The following is a 24802-nucleotide window of genomic DNA, read 5'->3' as shown; positions in this document are numbered from 1 at the left end:
TACCTACTTGTTTTGCTTTCCTTAAATAAATCGGGTTTGTTTTTTTTCAGTACTCATGTATCAGCAAGTTATCTTAAAATAGTTTGTTCCACTGATAGAATGTCTTGTATTCAGGTCTCAGTAGGGAGAACTATTTCTGTTTTATCATTCACATCTAAAGAATTTGATTAAAGATAAAAATATGCCCTTGGTGAAATGTTTGTGCTTTTAAAGCAGTGAGACTATCCTTCCAGCCCAGTAGGTCTTTCCTCCCAGTAAGGATCAACCTGTGAGCTGGGTACCCAGGAAGACTGTACACACAGAGTCTACACACTGCCTGAAGTGCTTCCTGGAATGCCCACAGAGTCAGTTTAGGAACACCAACAAACACCAGGCTTGTTCCTTAGAGTCAGATTTGGGTGTTGTCGTTGTCGTTTTATCATAGTGATACACAATTCATCATGTTTGACTAATAAATTTCTCTGTATGTAAATATCAAAACCTTGCTTAAAAGGATGAACGTTTGCTACCATTAAGGATATTATAATAAATGTAGACTCTGTAAGTAATTCCTAAGAGACCTAAAGTATTTTAAGCAATTCAGCATTAAAGAAATAGAGGTTGGCATCGCAAAGAATGGTCCTCATATATATCTGATAGTTACTGAAATGAAGCCATTTCACCATAAAGGTGAAACAATTTGCCCAAGATCACTGGTATCTAACTCTAGCGATAAATCTTTTAATTTCTAATTCAGTACTCTTTTTTTTTTTTGCTACAGTAACAACAGTTATCAAAACTATGACAAATTGTGAACCTTATAGTCCTTTTAAAATTACTTTCCTCATATTTTAATAGCAAAGAAATGAAGTGTATTTCCCATAGGACGGTCTTTCTTGTTACCTACATACCAGTTTTACATTGTTCCCACACTTCTCAGGTCTCTAACACAAGATCCTTGAATTCTGACCTTAGTTTTGGGAGATATTTTTACATCTTTCTTGAGCTGCCTGATGAGATATCATACTTAACTTTGTGTTCCAGATAGATTAGATGCTCCTCACCACTGCGAGTTTAATCCTATCAAACATTGTTGAGTGGACTAGGTGATGCTATAGATATAGACTGTGTACGAAACAGTGTTCAGGTGTACTGAGCTTGCTGACAGACTGTGGATAAAGAAGATTCTCTTGTGAACATTTCATTTGTACTTTTATGATACGTACAGTCAATATCATTTAAATGACAAGTTTATGTAGTGTAGAAATGTTTAGGATTTTTACATTACTCAAGTGTAAGAAAAATGTCCAGTTTTGAGTTTGTCTCTGTTTTTATCATTGGTTATGATGCAGGATTTAGAATTGTATGTCTTACTGTAATAGGTGCCTGGAGTACTTACTAAGAAATGATGCAAATCCAGGGATCCGGGACAAGCAAGGGTACAATGCAGTTCACTACTCAGCTGCATACGGCCACCGTCTGTGTCTTCAGCTGGTAAGGTTCCTGCGTGTTGTGGAAGGGCCAGTGTGAGTTCGTATGCTAATAATGTAATGGCAGTGAGGTAAATGAATCAAGAAACAAATGCCTTTTAGCGTTTTTAGAATCCCTGCCCCTCTTAAATTCGTACTTGCCTCACTAAGCTGTCTCTCATTCTCTTCTCCCTTTCACAGAGAAAGGAGAGAGGAGGAAATTAGGTCTCTGGAGAGGGCTCCTTGTGTCCTTCCCTTAGAGCTCCCCATGGCCATGTAGCATTCACTGCCCCTGCCCCTTTAAACGTTTTCCAGAGCGTTTTAAGGAACTGAAACTATGTCTTATGTGAGAAATACATGTCCCTGTGAGAGGAGAGTTCCCCCTACATGTTTAGGAATTCTGTAAGGCCCAACCTCCTAACTGTCTCTCCTAAAAGCAAGACTCATCTTCTGCAGAGGAACTTTTTATTTCAGCTATGGTCTCCTTCCTGAATGCGTGCACCATTCACCCCACTTTGCCAAACCGAAGGGAGAGTAGAAGACAAGTTAAATGATTCTCAAGAGTGTAGCACATGCTTCACGTTAGAGGTTTCTTCATTTAGTCTTACTTATAAATTATATTAATGTTGCTTCCCTTAAAGGGAAATAAAATTCAAGGGGGGTGGGTATAAAAGATAGGAAAAGAGGTTGACGTACTTAATATAGCATTTAGAAATGCTACAGAAATAATATTTCCTTAGGTTATTACGGTATCTTTAGACTAAAATCTGAGATCAGTGTATATAGATTTGTGGTCTATTATATTGTGGCCTTTTTACTGTTTATTTAAAAGACTTAATTTTTGGAGGCAGAAGAAGCACAAGTTCAGAATAGAATTTAACAAAGCCCTTTGCAAATAGAGACAGGTAGTTAACTTTACTGTATACGACTGCTTCCTCAACTAAATATTTTTATTTTAAATTTTATTTCAGATTGCAAGTGAAACTCCTTTAGATGTTGTAAGTATTAGTCAGTTTTCCCCTACTACTCAGAGTATTTAATTTGCTCTCAATAGAGCTGGAGCCTGTCTTACACATTCCTGGGAACAAAAATGGTGACAGACATCATGTTTGCAGCGGGAGGGGAGGCTCTTACTTGGTGGTAATTAAATAGCATTTCTCTCAAACTCTGAGTTTATAGGCCCCCCTCAGAGCTCTTAATGTGTGGTCCTTACCGCATTTTCAGGATAATCTGTAAGGTTGCTGAGTAGTTTTCATAATGTGATGGTCTGGTGTTTTTAAGTTCATATTCAAGTATCAGTTTATACTCTGAAATGGATTTGAACTTGGGGGAGGGGGACCAGGAATAACTGCTATGGTTTGTCTAAAAGTGCCATTTCTGACAGTAAAAATTCTTTTCTTTCTCAGTTAATGGAAACCTCGGGAACAGACATGCTGAGTGATTCAGACAACAGAGCAACAATAAGCCCTTTACACTTGGCTGTGAGTACTGCCTTCACAGACAGCTTGACGGCTGGTTTACTGAAAGTATCTCATATCCGTTTATGTTGACTCAAACTAGTACCCAGAGCTTTTGGTCCATGTGATGATGATTATGGAATGAAAACTGTAAGAACTTTCTTAATTCAGGGAATTCTTGAATGTACTTTTGTTTGTTTGTATGTCTTTAAAAAAGGGGGGAGGGGGGATTTGAGCTTCTCCCAAGACCTGCTCTAAGGAGAGAATATGCCTGAGACGTGGATTTTAAAATGACCCACCCTAGTGGAATGGCTGCTGACTTCTTAAACAGATGATATAAAAACTATAATCTCTGTGGTATTTCTACAACTTTTTGCTTACTTTGTGATCTTGGGGTGCTACGTGTGTGTTCACTGGTCCTTGACAGTTGCTCAGGCTGTAGGATTTAACTACATGATCTGTAATGTTCCCTCTAGCTTCAGGTGCCTCTGAATTTTTCATCTTAATATCCATCACTAAGAGGAGACGTTTAGACGAGAGTATGACAGTTCTTTAAGTTAAATATGGGAATGAATTACCTTAGGAAATTTCAAGCAGAGCCCAATCTAGTTCTTTCTGTGCTGAAAGAAGAGTTTATCTTTGAAATAAAGTATGCTCGGGGTGGGGGGGGTGGGGGAAGGAGGTGGCTGGGAGGCTTGGAGAATTGGGCACTGTCACTATTTGTTAGACCTGATTTTAAGTATAGTCAAATGCTTGCCAGGGTCTGTACATAGGTTAGCATGGATCACCGCAAGTTCTGTGAACCATTTGGGTGCTTCCTCTCACATGCTCTGTTACTTTTTATCTTAATATTTTCCTGGCTTATTTTCTAACACTGACACTTGTACACTGAATTGTCCTCTTTGTCTTTCTGCCCCTTTCTCCCCAGCATTGCTTCCTATCATGGTCTAAATAACTAAGAAGGCATGCTGAAGCTTCCTGCTTCCTTGCCCTTTGGGTCTTTGGAAATACTATCTACTCTCCCAGACTTGCATTATAAATAAGTCATCTGGAAGTGCAAGGGCAGCATGGAGAAAATAGCCATTTTACTATGGGTGGCAAGAAACGACGCGGAGCAGATGACTAGGCAGTTCTTCCTGCGTTGTCCTCAGCGCTCTTATAGTAATAGCGCCTCAGCTCTTGAGCACGTACTAGGTGCCAGACTAATAAGCACTTTGCCAAGTTTTTGAATATGTTGTCTCAAAAGCTTTAGTTTTTTTAACTAGTTATTTTACTCGATAGCTATTGTGAATAGTGCTGTTATGAACATGGGTGTGCTAAATAGTGTTTTCAAACCAAAATTGGAAACAATTTTGTGACTTCATAATTAGGCTCAGTGAAATGTGGTTATACCACCACTTTTGCATTTTGTATCTGTCCCTAGGAGGTTTTCAGAAATTACTGAAGTAATTTTTCCCCTTCCAAACTCTCCCAATCCAGGATGACTTTGATGCCGTGAAAACACACTGGCTTGAGGCCTAAGGAAACTGGCCTTGTCCTGCCTTTGCACATACTAGGCATCCAAGTCCTTTGTCCCAGTCCAGTCAAAGACATCAAGAGGGGAAGACCCCTGTGGCAAAATTATCCTGGCTCCTAGTCATCCTTATTTTCCCTCTTCTTTTTATACCATCTTCTGCATATACTGTGTTTCTCACTGTTCATTTTTAGGAGCATCATTTTGTTGACCTGGTTTTGAGGAACAAGGTTAGATGTGACCCTCAGACAGTAGAGCTCAGTGATCTCCAGTCACCTGAATCTTTGAGGGAGTCAGAAACATCAAGGGTCAGTGAGGCCCAGAGCAGCTTCACCTCTTGCCAGTGCTTTCTGACATTTCCCACAAGAAGTGGCTTTATAGCCCTTTGATAACAGTGTGGGGCCCTCTTTCTAGCTAAGTGTCTCTTTTTAGAAGCAAATGACATTTTGCACAAACAGGTAGAATTTTATATTTTTCAATTCCCTGAGGAAAAGTTCACATGTGAGCATTTACAGTTTGCCTGTATGTGCTAAGCTGCAGGTCTGAACGGTATCAGAAAATGACTTGTCCCTCACCTAAAAGGGGTGGCATGAGTGAACCAGAGAAGATACTCCTTCCCCACCAGAACTGTGTTGTTACTGCCTTAATTCCTGCTCAGCATCTAGTCCAGTAAGAGTAATAGATGCTCAGTTTACATGTTGGTTTTTGAAGTGAATTCTCTAGAAGGCCCCTTTATCAGATCGTGTGAAGAAGGGGTTTCAGTCAGTCGGGTTTCAGACAAACCTTTAAATCTTCTGTTAGGACAGTGCCTAGCACATGGCAGTTATTCAAGCGGGGCTCAGTCTAAATATTTTTGAAAAGAAATGTTTATTTTTGAGATATGGCACATTATGGGATGGGGTAGTCGTTTTAATTTGAAAAATCACAAGGCTCAAATACTAGCTGAAATTCATTTGCAACTTCTGTATGATGTAAGCATAGTAACATTTTATTGGGGAGTGAATTGGGGCACTGAACTGGGATGAAGAACTCGGGCTTTGGAATCATAGACTTAGAATGAAAGCTTTCATTGAACCCATGTCACACATCACTGAATGTCTGCCGTGAACCAGGCATTATATACTTGTGAAAAGATCACCTGTCATTGGAACTTTTATTATTTATGGAATACCCATTCGCTAACACTGTATGTAGCCTCCTAATTGATTATTAGAAAAATTTGTAGTTAACTTTCTGAATTATTAATACAGAAGTTTTGGATTATCTCAAACATAGTGACATGAAGACAACTTTGCTTACTACTCCCTTTATGTTTTCTAGGATTTCTAAGAAGTCAGTCTAAATATGTATTTTTTTTAATTCGTATTTTTATTTATTCCCAGGCCTATCATGGTCACCATCAAGCACTAGAAGTGTTAGTACAGTCTTTGCTAGATCTTGATGTGAGAAATAGTAGTGGAAGAACACCCTTGGACCTCGCAGCGTTTAAGGGCCACGTAGAATGTGTGGATGTTCTCATTAATCAGGGAGCCTCGATCTTAGTCAAAGATTACATTTTGAAGAGAACACCTATACATGCAGCAGGTATGTCAGAGTTGATGAATGATTTTATTTACCACTTTCCTTCTAATACTCTTCTTTTGTAATTTCTTGTATGTTATATTCCTGGTAATTATTTTAACAATTTTGACTTAAAAAATTCTAATCATTCTGCTCTCAGGGAAGAACCAACAGCAAGATTATAATCACTTTAAAAAAATATTATCTGCCTTAGAAATTGGATTTTTATAGTAATCTAACTTGTGAAGTACTTTATCAACAATAAAAATATATAATTTTTTTTACTTCTTTTTGATGGAAATTATTTTGGATTGGTATGTGCTTTCATTTAACAACTGATAAACATTTTACTTACTGTGGCAGGGTACTGCATTAAACATTTAATCAGACAGGACTTACAGAGTGCCTGCTATTCGAGAACTACTCCATGCAGTGTTTTGTGATGTTGTGGATGTGTGAAGATGCAAAACTACGTAACCATGCCACTGTGATGACTCAGTACCCACTCTTTGTCACTAGCAGATGCAGATTCACAACTCTCTACAGGAGTTACTACAAGGCAGTATTAATTTTAAATAATGAATTCAAGACTGGTATATATGAAGAAATCCTAGCCAAGTATTTTTCTCATCCCCAGTAGGCCATCTTCGTATGATTAGGTTCATTTCACTTAGTCTCTTTTTATAGGGTGACCCTTAAAATGGATCCGTTAGAATGTAGGTCTGGGACTTTGCTTCTGGTCATTTGGAAAACTTGCATTTTAGAAGGCTATGGGTAACACCCACTGATGCTCCAGAGTGGCCCTTCAGAAACTATCAGATATTCAAGCAAGGCTCAAAGACAAAAATTTTAATAATGGATTAAAAGTCCTAATAAAGATATGTATATAAACTGCTGTATGGTAAAAATAAGTCAAAATGCTATCATTTTCTAGTATCTTATTCTGAAAAAGAGTGAAGTTGTATATCATTCTGCAGCTTGAAAAATTATATTGTAAGCACATTATTTGCAGACCTAATTTAAAGCTTTCTTGGAGTGTTTGTACTTTTAATAGATACATATTGAACCAAGACACTGGTGAGTCCCTCAGAAGTGGCTAATCGATGCCACATAGTTTAAAATCCTATCCCCTGAAGGAGTTACAGGTTTCTGTTAGCACCCACCTCTTCAGTAAATGCAAGCCTTGGTTAGAACCAAGATGCCTTTCAAATTTGGAGACCTGGTGGGGAACATCTTACTCCTAAATCATGGAGAGGACACTGGTTCTGGATGTGAGCCAGTCCTTTCCCAACAGGGATCTTAAACCTGATGCGTTGGGTGTTGAACTTAGATGAAATGAACACTCATCAGTAGCTGCTGTGTACTGAGGGTCAGTGAATCAAGTTACAAAGAAAAAAAAAAAAAAATGATGGGCCAAACAGAATTTCCTTGAAGCATCTCCAAGGATCACATCTAAAGTCAGGGAAATATTTTTATCCACTATCGGGGTTAAAAACATTTCCCAGACACCCTCCAGACTTCTTATCATCTCAGGGGGCAGAACTTGAAACAGTCATTGGCAGAGGGGAATGGGATTGATGTGATTGACTTGTCTGATCACAATTTCATCCCTTGGCTGGAGGCAGACCGCCCTTCCCAACCACATTGCCACCACCAGAGAGCTAAAATAAAATGAGCATTTTCTTTCTTGCTTGTTAAAGTCAATGAATATTCCAAAATTATATCTAGGAAATGTGGTTTAAGATGGACATTTTCTGTTTTATCATTAATATATGTGTAATTACTGAAATTTTTAAATATCACTTCACAGCAACAAATGGTCATTCGGAATGCTTACGGCTACTAATAGGAAATGCAGAACCACAGAATGCAGTAGATATTCAAGATGGAAATGGACAGTAAGTTTTCATAATTTTTAAGTTAGTTTTAGGGTGTTTGTTAATCTTCATATCTTTGCCCCTATTATAGTAAGTTTGTCATAGTGTGTAACTGAGTAACATCAAGCACAGTTTTTTAAGTCTACTTTAAAGTTGCATCATAGAAAGGCATGTTTAGAAAGCAGGCCAGCACAGTGTGTTTTCATGGATGAAGTCTCGGTGGTGACAGAGCTGCTCCTGTTGTTGTCCAGGACTCCTCTCATGCTGTCTGTGCTCAACGGGCACACGGACTGTGTCTACTCACTGCTGAACAAAGGAGCAAACGTAGATGCCAAAGATAAATGGGGAAGGACAGCACTGCACAGAGGGGTAAGCACAAGTGTTCTTGCTTCCTTTCTGGAAGTTTTTATGACCTCATTTTGCTTAAAGCGGAACTAGGTTGTGTTTATATTTTTCTTCATTAAATTTTTACCAATCTTTACCATTTCTTTCACTGTCTTAGTTTTTGAACTCTTAATTTTAAACAACCACAAAGCATAACTTACTCTAGAGAAGAATAATGTTGGAACAAAATTTTAAGACCCTAAAGCCTTGAGTAGAATTCATGTCAATTTTACTTTTTTCCGTTATCAAAACTATTTTCTTATGCATTTTAGTCTTTTTCACCTTTGAAATACTATTTTCGTTGAACTGTGAGTCCTTTTATTCCTGTTTTTCATATTACTTTTATTTTGACAAAGTCGCTGCTTTCACTAAATTTTTAAGCCACTTTCAATAAAAATACTGGGTTACTCAAAATATGATAAATACCTTGATTGGTGGGAGGACATGAGGAATATGGACTTTAAAATTCCTAATTAGCTAAAATTGGTGTGGCGTACCCAACATAGTGTATTCAGCTACATGCAAATAATTTTTCTTTCAGGCAGTCACGGGTCATGAAGAGTGTGTGGATGCATTACTTCAACATGGTGCTAAGTGCTTATTTCGAGATAGCAGAGGCCGGACACCAATACACTTGTCAGCTGCCTGTGGACACATCGGTGTTCTCGGAGCCCTGCTGCAGTCAGCAGCATCTGTGGATGCAAATCCAGCCGTGACGGACAATCATGGATACACGGCGCTCCACTGGGCGTGCTACAATGGTTAAGTACACAGACACACCCCCGCGTTACCTGCCCGTTATGTGCAACGGAGAGACACCTAACTGTGACACATTCTGACTTTCCTGAGAACGACATGTTAGGAATAACCTACCATGTGGTTACCGCTCACTCCAGTGCCTGGCCGTGCTAAAGCAAAGATGCTGGTTGTTTTTTAGACCTTTGCTTCAATAAGTATTTTGCATTTTTAAGATACTTTTATAATATTATTTCCAATGTCTTTTATATAGTATGTTTGTATTTGTATATTTTTTCTTTCTAAATGTACTTGTTATTAGGGAAAAAATGACAAAGGAGAAACAGTGAAAATGTATCATATTCTAGACTGAAATCTGTGTATGTTTTCTGAGCACATTGCAAGTTAACGTCCTTACATCCACAGTAACATGTATGTTCAACATTTTAAGGGAATAAAATCCTAGTAGAGTAAATCATAGAAGTAGAAACTTTGGATGCTTTCATGGTTAAGTGAACTTGGCTGCATGGTTATAACAGACTTACTTTTAGCTTCCTGGAGAGTAACCGTCACAGCTAGTCCTTTTACAGGTGGCGTCACTAAAGGTCAGTCAGAGAAATATAAAGCTATTTTTAAAGGATAGATAATTAAAAATGAGATTTGGCTTTTGAAATGTCACTAAAATAATTTAAGTAACAGAGCGTGTTGAGAGATTTGATCATCTTAGAAAACAGTTGGGTACATAGGTACAGTGTGTGCTCAGAGTGTGTGCTTAGGGTTTTATCAGGGACATGAGGGGTTTTTATTTGTTTGGAATTTCAGCATAGCATGCAGGTTATTGTTAGCTGGAAGAGCGTATGTACAAAACTAGTTGACAGTTCTAACAACTTTCCTCAAGATGTACAGAAAATAGCAATTGCCTCTTTGTATAATATCCGCTTGCTTAAAAAAATAAGTATAGTGGCTGTTCTAAAAATTCAGCCTTGCTGGGGAGGAGGTCTCTATCTTTCTGTAACATATCGCTTCATGTGGTTCTTTTACTGGGGGCCATTTTAATGAATAATTGTGGAGTTGCAGTGAAAGAGGAAAAATCTGAATCTTGCAAAATTATAGTTTAATTAAACATCTTCATAAACATTTTCTAGATACAATTTTGATTTTCATATTAATTCGTGTATCAGAATTGAGAGCTCTATTCTTTTGTTTTGAGAAAGCTTTGATCTCTTCTTGAGGATTGTCCTGTGGCTACATTTGGTCATTTTTATAACTCTGAGTACTGATGGTACCATAGAAAAGTTGAATAGTTAAATATATTGCTAATTCAGAAGCTTAGTTTAGTCAGTTTCATTTTTTACTACCTCAGGTCCTTAGCCAGAATAGTTTTGGAAACTATAAAACCTTTGAATTTCAACTCTTCTTCCTTTTTCAACTCACTGAAGTTGGTATTTAATGAAAATAGCAAGGTGTTCAAAGATTAGCCCTAAGTCAAAGAAGATACTATATTTTACCATTGAAATTGGTTTGTCTTTATACTGTAACTTGACATCTTACAAGTAGAAGGAAAACCAAATAGTAGGAAAACATCCACATATGTGAAATTTAAGAGGTCAGTGAGATGAAAATTATTTTGAAGCAGACTTTTTTTTTTTTTAAATCAGCGAGAATTAACCATTGGAAAAATCACACAGTAAGGTATTTTTCCTCAGGTAGAGCATTTACTTGTAAAAATCTGCTGCAACTGTCCTTTGGAGAGTTGCTGTTTATTATAACATTCCTACCAGGTCTTTCTGGAGAACACTGTTTTCCTAAAATGAGTTCCCTGCTCCTTCACTGCTGAATTTAGACTCTCTGAGCACCCGTACAAGACACCAAATTTTGCACAAACTACATGCCTGGTTGCCATTTAAAGATCATAACAGATGTGTCTAATTTCCAGACTGTACCAAAATTGGTGATGATTCTGAATTGAACTGGAAGGAATTAGATGTGTGTTGGCTATATGTACAGAGACTATACACGCAGTGTAAAATTAATACCATATTTACAGCCAAAAGCCTATTTTATAATTTGGCATTCTAAGAGTAGAATATGTAAAATAGTTTGACTAGTAGTTATTGTATGGATGAAAAATGGAAGCACTCCAACAGAATAGAAAACAACGTTTCTCTCAGAATTAAAATGGAATGATGGCAAAGCTTTAGAAGAGAGCTGGTTATACATACTCAGCTTTAAAGTTCAGATCTTCAGTTTGTAGAGTCAATCACAGAACTAAGAATACTTACATGATCTCATGTGTTCCTTTTAAAAATGTGTCTATTTTTATGAAGCTATAAGCATCTTCAGAATATCCCTCTAAAAGATAAAGAGACCAGTTTTATCCTATATACTTTTATAAATCAGGACACAGAGTGAAGAGTTTCTCAGCTTGATGCGACCTGGTAATGGCTGTCGGAAGTAACCCACAGCTCCAGGACTCCCTTTTCGCCACCCACAATCCACTCAGACAGCAACTCGCACGTCTCTTATCGCAGGACCTGTGGCTTGTAGCTATTAACACTTACTGTATTGGAAATTAGGACTGAGAAATTTAAGGACATTTATTAATTTATTTTAAAATAATAAATGTATTATTACATGTTAATATAAAAGCATTTTTATGAAAAATAACTATTTTTCAAAAAAAAAAGTATTAATAGAGTGGCAAATGTCTTTGATGGCTTGTGTAAGAAAAGAATAGTTATTAGTATCACCCTGGAGCTCCCCAGACCACACCTTGAGAACTGCTGTCCCAAGAAAATAGGAGACTCTCAAATCCATACTGGCAACTTTCCTTGTTTACTTCTCGGGAGTGAGTTAACATTTGGAGAAGGAGAATTAGAGCAGGGTTTCCCACCCCCAGCACTGTTGACATTTGAGGCCAGATAATCCTTCATTGTGAGACACTGTCATGTGCATGCAAGAGGTTTAGCAGCAGCCACGGCTTCTACCCACTAGACACCATAGCGCTTCCCTACCCCATCCCCAGTTGTGATAAGCAAAAGTGTCTCTAGACATGGCCAAATGTCCCCTGAGGGCTAAAATTGCTCCAGTCGAGAACCGCTGGATGAAACTACTTACAGATGATGAAACATAACCGTAGGTTTCCTAAAACATATTTGCTTTTCCTGGTAAAAATGATTATAGGACAAAGACAAAGTTGAACTACTGTTTGAGAATGTTAGAGTAGTCAAAAAAGAAAAGAAATACAGCATCACTTTGCTAGCCAAGTATTAAGCCATGGAAATAAAGAGGCTACCTAAGAATCTAATTTATTCCTAATGCAGATCCCAAATGACTAACAAAAGAAACAAATTTCATTTTCTACCATTAATACAGCACTGGGAGTACTTTTACTAAAACCCTGGCTTTGAAAATTTGGTTAAGAAAATCTGAGGTTTGGGTTTTCCCCTATTTTCAAAGTTGCTATTAAAAACTGTGGGCCTGATACCTATTAGTAGTCAATATACTTGCCCTTTAACTCAGCAGTATCTAGAAAATTGTTCCTAGAAATACAAAAGAAATAAATAATTTTCTTTTTAAGTACTGGTGTGTTTCATTTACAACATTGTTGATAATATCACAAAGAAAAGCTATCAGTCACCTTGAAATTTGTAATTAGAGATTAAATCCTCTATGATATACATTTTGATACTGTGAAGTTCTTCCAAACATCCAACAATAGGATGTATGTATATGCTACTTTGGAAAGATATATACATAGTGAAAAACAAGTTGCAGAACAGAACATTCCAATTGCATAAAAATTTAAAAAAAGGAAGTATGTGTTTATGTACATGCAGTTGTATTGATAATATGCCTAAAAATTTTTTGAAACTGTAAGGTAAATAGTGGTCACAGTCTAGAGAGCAGAAATGGGAAAGGGGGTGGGGACAGGACCATGTACTTTATTTCCTCTAAAGACTTCTGTAGAATTTGAGATTTTACCACTAGCTCCTTACTATAAACAGAAAATAAATTTTGAAATTAATTATGCTGCATAAACATGTATTATTCTGAAAGTTATACTATGCTATATAAATAGGACTTTTAAAAAAATGCCCAAATAACTCTTAACTGATCGCCATAGAAAAGAATAATGAGACTGATTTTTTTCCGCACAAAGTATATATTTGTCATGTCAGCAATAAACTGCTATTAAATTATCATAAGAAGCTACTGTACTTTAGATCCTGAGGTTGTACTTTGGATTCCAAAGTACCTAAAAATGTGATGTTTAATGGGTTCAGCGAACTGAGTATTTGTAATCCATGATGTAAAGCCTTATCTGTAGGGATATGTGGGTGTGTACGGGCACCTCAGTATCTTTTTTGGATTTTAATATGTGATTCTCATTTACTTATTTAGGTCACGAGACTTGTGTAGAACTCCTTTTAGAACAGGACGTTTTCCAAAAAACGGAAGGAAATGCTTTCAGTCCGTTGCATTGTGCTGTGTAAGTAAAGGCAGAATGAATAGGATTTGGTTTGAGTGTTTAAGAAATACACCATGGCTGTAAGAGTGATCACCTTGTTACCTTTGCAGGATAAATGACAACGAAGGTGCTGCTGAGATGTTAATTGATACGTTAGGTGCCAGCATCGTGAATGCCACAGATTCAAAGGGAAGGTAGGAATTCAGTCATGCAGGAAATTTTAACTGCTAGATTACTGTGGAAGAATTTAAAGAAACCCCATTATTAACTAGAAGTTGATTTTAGATTTACAAGTATAAATTGTTACAAAATCTTAATTATGGTCTCATTATAAAAGGCTTTTCTACCATTACTTTTATCCAGTCTTCCTGGCTAAAAGATTTCCCTTTTTTAAAAAGATTTATGTTTGTTACCCAAAGACTCTTTTTAATAAAGTTAACAGATTTCTCTATAGGAAGAGTTCAGCACTTGTAATAGATGGCAGTATTTGGGTCAGGATTTATTTCTTTCAAAATTTCCTTTAATGATGTGATTTTTTTTGGCAATTTCATAATTTATCCTTATTTATACTAGTTTAATTAAGGGACTTCTGTATTATCAGAAATAGAGATTTTTGTGGCAGGAATTAGTAAGCTTCCCCCACTAAGCCTGCTTGCATTCAGGCAGTGCGTTTATAGCTTAGTATGTGAACCTTGAAAACCGCTTGTCATAAATGAAGAATATACAACACATGGATTTAGTCCCGTCCTCCCATCTCTCTGAGCAGAACTGCGCTGCACGCGGCCGCCTTCACAGACCACGTGGAGTGCTTGCAGCTGCTGCTCAGCCACAACGCTCACGTCAACTCTGTGGACTCCTCTGGGAAAACACCTCTCATGATGGCTGCAGAAAACGGACAGACAAATACAGTTGGTAAAGAAACTGCTTCAGGCTTTTATTATTCTGAGTGTGCTGTTGCTTATGTATAATGTAGCTCCCATCTGACCCTAGTTCATTGAATTTTCCATTAGTTATCTCACCACTCCTGAGATTTAAAACCTTTTACTTGCTTAAACCCACGTTTTCTTCCGGCGCACAGTGTTTTCATTTGCCCTTACTGATTGAATAGTCGGCGTTAGCAGGAAGTGTTAGGAAAGCAGTTAAGAACCCTGGCTCTGGAGTCAGACTGCATGTGAGTCCTGGATCTGCCAACTGAGTGACCTCAGGCCTCAGTGTTTTCATCCATAAAGTGAGAAAAATAACAGTACCTACTTTGTAGGGTTGTTTTGAGGGGTAAATATGTTATAAATCCAGAGCACTTAAAAGAGTCTTTGACATTTAGCAAGCGCTCACAAAGTGAATGTTAGTTGCTCTGGTTCTTGTCTGTTACTTATACAACAGTATGACAATATAGTATAGACTTTTATATTACAGTGTATTTTTTGCACTTTGAGTTTTTGCTAGAGGGATGTTTTTCCTTTCTGTCTTCATTTCTCTACAGTGAGTTATTAGTAATCTGAGGTGTGTGTTCATAAACAAAAGAGTTGATACACTTTTTCCTCCCAGAGATGCTGGTTAGCAGTGCTAGCGCAGATCTGACTTTACAAGATAACAGTAAAAACACCGCCCTCCATTTGGCTTGCAGCAAGGTAGGTACACATCTTAAGGATATTTTTTCATTGTTAATATCAACAGTGGCATTTAAAGTTTTTCCACTTAATTAAAATGAACAGAGCTAGGGACCAAACCTCTCTAATAATCACTGGCATCAGATTTTTCTTGGAAAAAAGTACTGACGTGTTAAATACCATGGTGTATGAAAGTTTCCAGTAAGCCAAAGAAGTTTTGGACCATAAGCCTAAACGTAATGATTGTCTTTCTCTAATCTCTCTGATCTTAAATATTCTTGTCCTCTTCTGTAACCCTGTTATACCAACACTCACTTGGACAAATATTTAAGGCATTAGCCAAGAAAATGCATGGCATATGTATGGTGATATATAAGTTACATGGACTAGGGTTGGGGTGTATTGAGTGTATAAATCTATCTTTAATGGTGCCAAAGTTTTTAAGAGTTATTTGCCATAATTTTAGGGTCATGAAACTAGTGCCTTGTTAATACTGGAAAAGATAACAGATAGAAACCTCATCAATGCAACCAATGCAGCTTTGCAAACGTGAGTACTGTCAGTGTCTAGTGTAAAACTTGTGACCTCTAATTATAAAAATGATTAATGGGGTTCTTTTTTAACATGGGGCCATTGGAATCAGTCTGTCAGAGAAGCAGTTAAAAAATGAAGAACAGTTCTTATAATTGACAAAACTCATTTCTAAAATCATCATAATTAAAAGGCATATTACTAAAGAAGCTTTTGAATTGAAACCTTGTTATTGAAAATAGTGTTGTTTCTCAATCCATTTTTATGGAGGAAAGTGATACTATTCTGTGTATTTTATGGCATCCAACTGGAATAGTGTATTATTTGACACTAGCAGTAGATGAGGCAAAAAGTTTTATGCGTGTCTGTAAGCTAGAGAGATTTCAAAAATAATCAAGTTCTTAATGTGAGCCGCCAGCATCCAGTGACTCCTTAAATCCTGGGTCGTTGTCTCCCAGTGTCCTCTCCCCATTTTTATTTGCTCTTCTACTTTGAGACTTAGTAAAGAGAGGAATCTTATCATACTGGTTCCCATTCAGGTATCAGTCAGATCCCTTAAAGCTCCAAAAATGAGTCATGGAACCTGCAAACTGTTTTCAAAGCCTAATGGAATTTGTGCAGTTTACAGTTTTTATTGTATATTCTATTATACATGTTTGCCAACCACATTTCTTAAAACAACAACTTAAGAATGCAGTTTAGTTATTAGTAAAGTCTCTTTAAACATTGAGTCTTCAAGGAAACTCCCAGAAAGGTTTGGTGAAGGCCCAGTGCTGAGCTCAGGCGCATGACGAGGCCTGGCAGTGCACCGCACGCTGGCTCTGCTGTGCCCCGCTCCCATCTGCATTGCTGTCGGGGCCACGGGCCTGCATCTTCACAGCCTAGCAAAAATGCCCTTCAGCAACCAGGAGAGAGAGAGAGAGAGAGCGTGCGCGCAAGCGAGCACACACGCGTGAGTGTGCGCACATGTACGTGTACACACGTTTTTTTCTCTCCAGACCGCTGCATGTTGCTGCCCGAAATGGGCTCACAATGGTGGTTCAAGAACTTTTGGGGAAAGGAGCAAGTGTGCTTGCAGTAGATGAAAATGGTAAGTAGCTTCTGTATTCTCTTTCCTCAAGTTGTTAGAAGCTTTCATCTTTCAGTGATCCATGTTTGAAGTAAAGTAGACTTGGATGTTTTTTTATTGGTCAAAGAGGAGAGCTGAAGTTAATACTGCCTAAGACTTACTTTGTAGCAAAGGGAATCAGGGCAGGAGAAACAGGCAACCTGCATCTAACAGGTGAACTTCGGAGTTTATGTATTTATTAAATCAGCGTTAGGGTTTACCAACTTTAGTTTAGTGATACCACCTTTGTTTATCTTAGTATTCAAAGAATTTGTTCTGTCAACAAATATTTATTAAGGCCAGGTTTTGTCTAAAGCTAATCTTCCCACTTATGCACTAGGTCCTGTCCTCTTTTGCCTACTTGAGACTATTGCTTTAGCAGTTCTTTGCTTTTGTGTCCTCTAAGAATGATTTTTTGTAGGACTCTTTCTAGATTATTCCCATCAGTGTAAAATCATTATTTCTCTCATCTTAAAAAATCTTTCAGAACTCCCACTGCTCCTGCCAGCTGTTGCCGTATTTCTCTTTTCCCCTTTGCATTACAGTTGCTGAAAAGTTGGCTCTCCTGCTGTGTCCAATTCTCCTTTTTCTTTCTCTCTTAAGGCCCTTCTTGTCAGACCTTTACCCCCACCACACTACAGAACTGTTCTCTGCAAGATCACCAGTGACTACCGCAGTATGGAGTCAACTGTCCTTTGACTTGGCATATCAGAATTAGGAATAGGCATTTAATGTGGAATTTAAAGCATATGTGAATAAGGGATGTGAAGGTTGCAGTCTACCATAGCTTGTGTCTGACATTCCCCCAGATAATCTCCGTACTTTCCACTGTGCTGCACACTGTTCCCGGGGTCAGCAGGTGCGGATCACTTTAGGGCAGGATGAGGAGAGGCAGAGAGAATACATATGATTTGCTCACAGTATCCTTCTTTAGGATATTCTTCATTCACAAATACCTGGTTCCTTGAATTGATAACTGGGTGAGGGTTTGTAACTCCCTGTATTGTTGGTTAGATTAAATAACCAGGTTTACTGGAACTGAAGATGTTTTCTTTTTATTTTACTCATTTTCTATTGAGGTATAATTGACATACTATATTATATTAGTTTCAGGTATATCCCTTTTTTGGATAAACTTTGTTTACTTGGCTTTCAGGACTCTACATTTTCTTAGTTTTCTTCCTACAGTACTAGTTATCTTCACTTTCTTTTGCTATCCCCAGTTTGTTAATACTGGAGGGCTCTTGGACTCAGTTCTTTTTGCTTTCCCTACCTACAGTCACTCTCTGGGTGACCCCATCCAGTCTGTGCTGAGAATTCCTAAATTTATATCTCCAGCTACCTAATTGACAGTCTACCCCGTGAATGTCTCATGCCCACGTCCAGAACTGAACTGCTGGCCCTTTCTTCCCCTCTGCCGAGCCCGCTCTCCTCACAGCCGTCCTTAGCTCAGCTGATTTCCCATCTTTGCTGTTGCTCCTGACCCCCTCACACCAAGGCCACAATCCACCAGCATGTACTATTTTTTTTTTAAGTGGTCTTATTACTGCCAGTTCTTTATTTATTTATTTGCTGTCTTGGGTCTTCGTTGCTGCGCCTGGGCTTCCTCTAGTTGTGGCAAGCAGGGGCTTGGCTTCTCATTGCGGTGGCTTCTTTTATTTCGGACCGTGGGCTCTAGGCATGCAGGCTTCAGTAGTTGCAGCGCATGGGCTCAGTAGTTGTGGCTTGTGGGCTCTAGAGCACAGGCTCAGTAGTTGTGGTGCATGGGCTTAGCTGCTCTGCGGCATGTGGAATATTCCCAGACCAAGGCCTGAACCCCTGTCCCCTGCATTGGCAGGCAGGTTCTTAACCACTGCGCCACCAGGGAAGTCCCATCGGCATGTACTGTTGACCCACCTCCAAAGTGTTATCAAAGTATGCCCATTTTTTTCCCTCTTCTACCACCCTGGCCGGGATCCTTTTAAAATACATGGGAAGATACTACCCTCTGAATCTCAGTTCACTGATAATCCTTAGCTGATTTCCAGGGCCCTACTGGCTCGTCCTGTTACTCGTTACCTCTCCCACCTCGTCTCCTACTCTTCCTCCTTCCTCCCATCCTGCCGTGCTGGCTCTTCATATCAGGGATATACATGCCTCGTCATCTTTGTTCTGGCTGTTTCCTTGGAACACTGTGCCCCCAACAGTCTTTGACTAAACCCTTCACTTGTTTCCAGTCTTAGCTCAGATGTCATCTATTCAATGCATCCCATCCTAACTACGCTTTTTATACTTCAGCCTGCTGCGCACACACCTCCCGCACCATAGCATTCTCAGTTCTTGTTAATCTGCTCTACTTCTTCCTCATTCTTCTTTCCATAGAGCTTGTCTCTCACACATGAGGGCAGGAGTCTCTGTCAGCTGCACTCACAGGTGTGTTCTAAGTGGTTAGGAGAGCGCCGGCCGTTGGGTATGTGTTAGGTGATGATGTGCTGAGCACTGTGCTGAGTCCTGCAGGTACAGTGCAGAGTGCGGCAGCCCACTTCCTCGAATGGAAATGTGTACAAACAGGCTGTCACAAGGCCCTTGGAGCAGTTCAGTTAGAATAAACCTAGAATGCCATGAGAGAGAGAAGGCATGCCCCATGAGTGCCTTCTGAGCCCAAATCCAAAGGGCAAGTGAAAAGTGGGGAGAAAACTTTCTAAGCAGGGAGAGTGGTATATTTAGAGATACAGCACAGGGCAGCATACTGAGTTACGCCAGAGTCTCTTAGGTTAAGTGGCAAAGGATCTGTGTATCAGGGAGACAGCAGCTAATCTGAAGGGAGCAAGTCTAGACTAGGAAACGTGTTCACAGTTAGGGGTGGAAAGAGAGGGTGGGCAGAATTAAGACAGAGACATTGGAGATGAAAGGACGTTAATGCTTCTAGAGCCCTTTTGATGGGACTCACTGGAACTTGGGGAGGGAAGAAGTCGCCTGCAACCTGGTGTGGAGTGATGTGTGGGGAAATGCTATTGTTTAAGATGAGAGTGTAGGAGGAAGAGCTGGGTTCACTTAGGGACGTGAGGAAAGTTCACTGGAAACTCCAAGTGGGTAACTGGATATGGATATCAAAGTCAGCAAGATCTCAGCAGGACACATAGAGATCTGGGAATCGTTAGTGTAATGTAGTCATGAAATCCATAGACGCGTGTGGTCACATTGTGAGGCTCTAAGTCAGTAGCCAGTAGGCAATCTTTTTTGATCATTTTCAAGGTTATATAGCTTTTCCTTATAAAGAAATGGAAGGGATAATATAATAGATGATAATGAAGGTCACCTGTGACCTGGTATCTTCTGATAGACTGTGCAGTGTGAAATAGTAATCATGGTCCAAAGTTGGCAAGTCATAGTAAGTATCCATCTTATTTTATAAATAATTCTAACCTTCAAATCAGTGCTCCAGTTATAAATTGCTCCAGTAACAGCAGAGGTTGATAGTTAAATTCGGCTCTGTGTTCTCACCATCTTCTCTTCCTACCCAACCAAGTGTTTACTTAGTTTGTTGTATTGATACTTTGTGGTACCTCAGGGCTACAGTCAGCTTCTGCTAAAGAAGGGAACATATACAAAGGAAACACTTGTTTTGACTTAGGAGTTTTAAACCTATTTCGTTTATCTGTTTTTCTTCAATGGACTATGACCATTAAAAGTTAATTGATGGCCATGTGTCATTCATTGAACATACATCTTGCAAGCAGCTGCTCAGAGCCTCGTTCACCGATCTGTGCACATTTAGGCTTCTCAGCATGGAAGCACTTACTTACAGAACTACAGATTAACAGTGAGGCTCTCCCAGCATTCTGAGTGAAGGTTGATCATTCTCGCCTGATGTTGTCTGTGAGTCTGGATGGGTACAGATAAGCCTTGAGAGAGTGGAGGAGCCATCCATCCTGGGCCTCGGCTTCCTCTGCTATGATGTAGTCGCTAGGTCTCCTCCCACCCTGGATTTCTATGACTTCCCTCTTTTTCTACTTATTGGAAAGTTCTGAATCATTCTAATTAAGCCAATTTATTAGACAAGCCAGGTAATTTAAAGTATGTCTAAAGTTGAAGGCCTTTAGCCTTATTTCCTTATGTTAGTGAAATGAGTCTTAGGATGAGTAATTTTTAAATTTGATCTTTAATTATAGGCTATACCCCAGCTTTGGCCTGCGCTCCCAACAAGGACGTGGCTGATTGCCTCTCTCTCATTTTGGCCACCATGATGCCTGTCTCATCAAGTAGCCCTTTATCATCCCTGACGTTCAGTGCCATCAATCGTCATACCAACACCTCAAAAACAGTTAGCTTCGAAGCCTTGCCCATCATGAGGAGTGAACCCAGCTCCTACTGCAGCTTCAACAACATCGGCGGGGAGCAGGAGTACCTGTACACCGAGGTGGACGAGCTCAATGACTCCGACTCCGAGACCTACTGACAGGCTCAGCCCGAGGTCCAAGGGGGGTTCTGACACTGATGCTTCAAACTGTGCTTTTTCAGGAAAAAGGCACTTTCTTATTCACATACAAATTCAGCCTAAGAGGAAAGATGGCAGAGTTGAGCGAATAGAAGAAGTGTGATGACATTATGAAGAAGAGTTTTAAAGGCAGGTTTTGCAAAAGGAACTTATAGAATCTTGAAACAGACTTGACCAGAGGAAAACACTTTGATGGCACCTTGCTTTGTGGAATTGTATAATTTGGTTTTGCAGTGCCAGGAATTATTTGAGACACTGTGCACCCTAATCTCCTCACACAAGCAACACTATCATGAAAGAAGAAAAGGACACTAAATTTCAACTTTATCAGTAAAACTACAGCTAAATTTAAGGGCAATAAAAGTTTGGTACAGTAGGCATGATGTGCACAGCAAATTGCCAAAGGACCAAGTAACTCAAAGGGTTTTACTACAGCGCCACTTTGCGGAAGCTGGAGCGGGTGAAATGAGACATTATCTAAACCAGACTTTAATATTTCTGAAAATGAAGCTGAGATTTGGTTTCAAATGTTGATTTTTTTTTTTTTTTAGGGAAACATCTGAAAGCCTTCTAATACTGTATTAAACCATGAGAGAAAGCAGATGTATTTTTACATTTTTTTCTTTACATAAAAAAATTTAAAATTCCAACTTTTATAATATTAGAATTGAAAACCAGCTGATTGGGTGCAGTCAGGGTGAAAATATTTGTGATGTAGACATGAGATAGATAGGGGTCGGGCTGTTGTTGCCCGGTTTTGAATGGTTTAGGTTTAAAATTGAACTATTTTTGTTTGAAAATGTAAAGAATTTGCTAGAAGAAGGAAATTTCATGAAGTCAGAAAGTAGATGATTTTCACCCTATTGCAGCCAAGTGGTCCTGGAAAGTGGAGTTTTCAACCTCACTACATTGGATGGTACATCTTGTCACCTATGTCACCTTTGTGCCTCCGCAGTGGATTGGGGGGTTTTTGTTGTCATCGTTTAGTGAAAAATCAAAAAATCCCTTGTTATTCATAAGTCAACATCATCAGGTCTCTTGGAAGGCATTTCTATATTGGGCAAGATTCAAAGTCCTAAAGCCTTTAGGTCTTATTCACATTTAAAGTAGCATGTTTATAACATGTTACTGTTTAGGGAAAGAGGCAATTGCGTGCTGAATTGGAAGACTGCCTTTTAAATAACAAACAGGGGTAAAGGCTGTTTAGGCTTTTAGATAACAATTTATATGGGTCTGCTTTTACTGTAACTGTTACTTTCCCAGTGAAAATGATTTCACATATGTAGAGGGTCTTCCAGGTCTGGGTAGAGTTCCATAAATTTTCACAAAAATTTTCACAAAAATTCCCAAATTTCATTTTATTCTTTTTGTATTGTGAAACTGGAAACTTTATGACGTTGTAAATTATCAGCTGGTTTTTCTGAATATAAAGTGTGAAAACACAGAACAGTATTTTGATCTATTTGATAATTTTGTGGGTTTTTGAAGAATTAATGAGCATGTAAATAGAAATAGTGACTGCTTGAATACTGTATTTACTTGCACTCTTTCAGTACATCAAGATTCCTGTATATTTTAGAGTATAATAAAACACAGATGTGCGTTGTATTTAATGAATAATGTATTTGTATCTGTGCATATTACCTAAAAATCTATAAAGTTTCTATGGCATTGACTACTAGATTTTAAGCATTTTTTTCTAAAATATTTACAGAAATTATAAATGTAATCGTCCTTTTTTTCTTTATAATATAAAGAAGTCATAATGGACCCTTCCTGATTATTAGTGGTAGGAAGGTGAATATGCATTTTAAAGAGAGTGGACTACATTTTCTATTGTACCTTTTGAAAAAAAGAAAAAAACTCAAGAGGATTCTAAAAGTATACATGTGTGTGCTTTCTCTTTCCTTTTAGGAATTCTCTTCTGAATTCCCTGAAGGAATTTTCTAGAATCTCAGAATTGAAAGAGACCTGAGGTTCGTCCAGTCTAACCTCTTAAGAAACACAGGAATCCCTTCTACAAGGGTGATCTTTCCACCTTGAATACTTCCAGTGACTCTACCTCACCGAGCAGTCCGTTCAGTTGTTGAGCAGCTCTGTTAGAAAGGTCTTCCTTAGGTGGAGCTGAAGCCTCCCTCCCTCCTGGGCACTTCTGTCCTTGGGCCTGGGGCTGTCCTCCAAGAGAATGTGGAGAGCCTCAGCAGGATGATGTACGCCCTCTGCCGTGTCTTCTCTCTTGCAAGCTGTTTGACTCGTCTGCTGAAGTGATTTCCAGAAGGACTCATTAGACACACTGTTCGATTTACCGCCTCTAATGAAACCCAAGGTGTAGCTATAAAGTAACAAGCTGTTTTTAATTTATCCTCACATATAGCAGAATTTAGAGCTTGCATCATTTTATGTAAATGATGCCATGACTGGAAATAGTTGTGAGGTGGGTCTTCCAATCACTGGTCCACTAGGAAAGCTATTCCATTGCCTTGTGATCGCCTTTTGTGATAGACTATCCCCCAGCTTGATCATCCACTTCCTTTGGTCAGCACCGGATGAGGGGAAATCCCAAAGTACTGTCCCAAACAGTATTTGAACGGCACTAGTGTTGGAGGGAGCACGTGGACTGCTTGAATGAAGGGACACCGCACCAGTGAGTTCCTTTATAGTTACACCTTGTACGTCAAAGGCATTCAGGCCCTGTTCTGTAGTGGTTTTTATACTCGCACAGAATAGAAAAGCCCGTTTGCTTTTTTAACTTCTGCGTGAAAGGTGACCTCTGAAGTATCTGATGTATGTTATAATAACCAGCTTCTGCTCTAGAACTACTTTTAGGGCAATGGTGGTAATAGCAAATGACCTCCTCTAACAAGACACACAACTCAAAACAGTGCCATTTAGTTCAGGAGCTCTCTAAGGTGTAGTTGTCAATTTGGGGTTTAATTTGGCTTACATTGGACCTTTTAAATGAAATAAAGTTTTTTAATGCAATAAATAAGTGTCTTTCTCATGTGCAAACTTCTTTTCCCTTATCTTAAAATATCTGATTAGTGTTCCGCTGTAACTGGTTTTTACCTTTCTTTAGAAATGTATTGAATTTTCAATAAAGCTGTTTTAGAATTTAGATGAAGCTTTCTAAAGGGGCTTTTCAAATACAGTCATTCAACAGATAATTACTGCTTGCCTGCTGTATGCTTAGGGATGGGAACAGGCAGAAAGTGAGCCTAGAAATTGGGGGTTTGTCCTCTCAGAGCTTACAATTCCATTATGGAAAGGTACATACCTAAAAGTGGAAAGTGTGAAAGTGTAACTGAGGTAGAGATGACCTGCTAACTAAGCAAGGTCAGAGGACAACAAGAGCGCTCTGGGAAGGGTGATCTGGACAGGCTTCTTGGAAGAGGTGGCATTTAGGCTGGACATTGAAGAACATATGATTTGAGCAGGTGGAGAAGGGACAAATGATATCCTGGGTGAAAATAACAAAATCAGCAGTTCTTAAAATGGTTGGTGGAGGGGAGGTGGGTGGAATAGATACCCGCACTTAGCATTCCCGAGCTACAAAAGAGCTTTTTATAAATACGCAGGGAGATTAGCTGGAGGTGAGAACAAGGAGATATAAATAGGTGATTGGAGGAGCAGCACA

The 24802-nt window shown here is 38.9% G+C and overlaps 1 protein-coding gene across 12 annotated transcripts in view; it reads left to right on the top strand.

The window, feature by feature from the left end:
• ANKRD28 (ankyrin repeat domain 28) overlaps positions 1 to 24275 on the top strand; it is a 172074-nt gene extending 147799 nt beyond the window's left edge. For 5 of the 12 annotated variants that reach the window (XM_057737946.1, XM_057737945.1, XM_057737944.1 and 2 more), the window contains 14 exons: positions 1362 to 1473; positions 2420 to 2446; positions 2855 to 2929; positions 5801 to 6002; positions 7789 to 7876; positions 8107 to 8224; positions 8781 to 9000; positions 13379 to 13466; positions 13556 to 13639; positions 14212 to 14357; positions 14991 to 15073; positions 15519 to 15601; positions 16582 to 16673; positions 20843 to 24273. In XM_057737946.1, the coding sequence (XP_057593929.1) occupies positions 1362 to 1473; positions 2420 to 2446; positions 2855 to 2929; positions 5801 to 6002; positions 7789 to 7876; positions 8107 to 8224; positions 8781 to 9000; positions 13379 to 13466; positions 13556 to 13639; positions 14212 to 14357; positions 14991 to 15073; positions 15519 to 15601; positions 16582 to 16673; positions 20843 to 21129 (1705 nt within the window). In that variant the 3' untranslated portion in view covers positions 21130 to 24273. Of the gene's footprint in view, positions 1 to 1361; positions 1474 to 2419; positions 2447 to 2854; positions 2930 to 5800; positions 6003 to 7788; positions 7881 to 8106; positions 8225 to 8780; positions 9001 to 13378; positions 13467 to 13555; positions 13640 to 14211; positions 14358 to 14990; positions 15074 to 15518; positions 15606 to 16581; positions 16674 to 20842 lie in introns of those variants that run through there. The other 7 variants (XM_057737940.1, XM_057737939.1, XM_057737941.1 and 4 more) reach the window with 4 other exon arrangements.
• Positions 24276 to 24802: the final 527 nt, after the last annotated feature.

The sequence above is a fragment of the Hippopotamus amphibius genome, chromosome 6, assembly GCF_030028045.1.
Source record: "Hippopotamus amphibius kiboko isolate mHipAmp2 chromosome 6, mHipAmp2.hap2, whole genome shotgun sequence".
NCBI classification, from domain to species: Eukaryota; Metazoa; Chordata; class Mammalia; order Artiodactyla; family Hippopotamidae; genus Hippopotamus; species Hippopotamus amphibius.
This window is presented reverse-complemented; position numbering and strand designations above follow the sequence as displayed.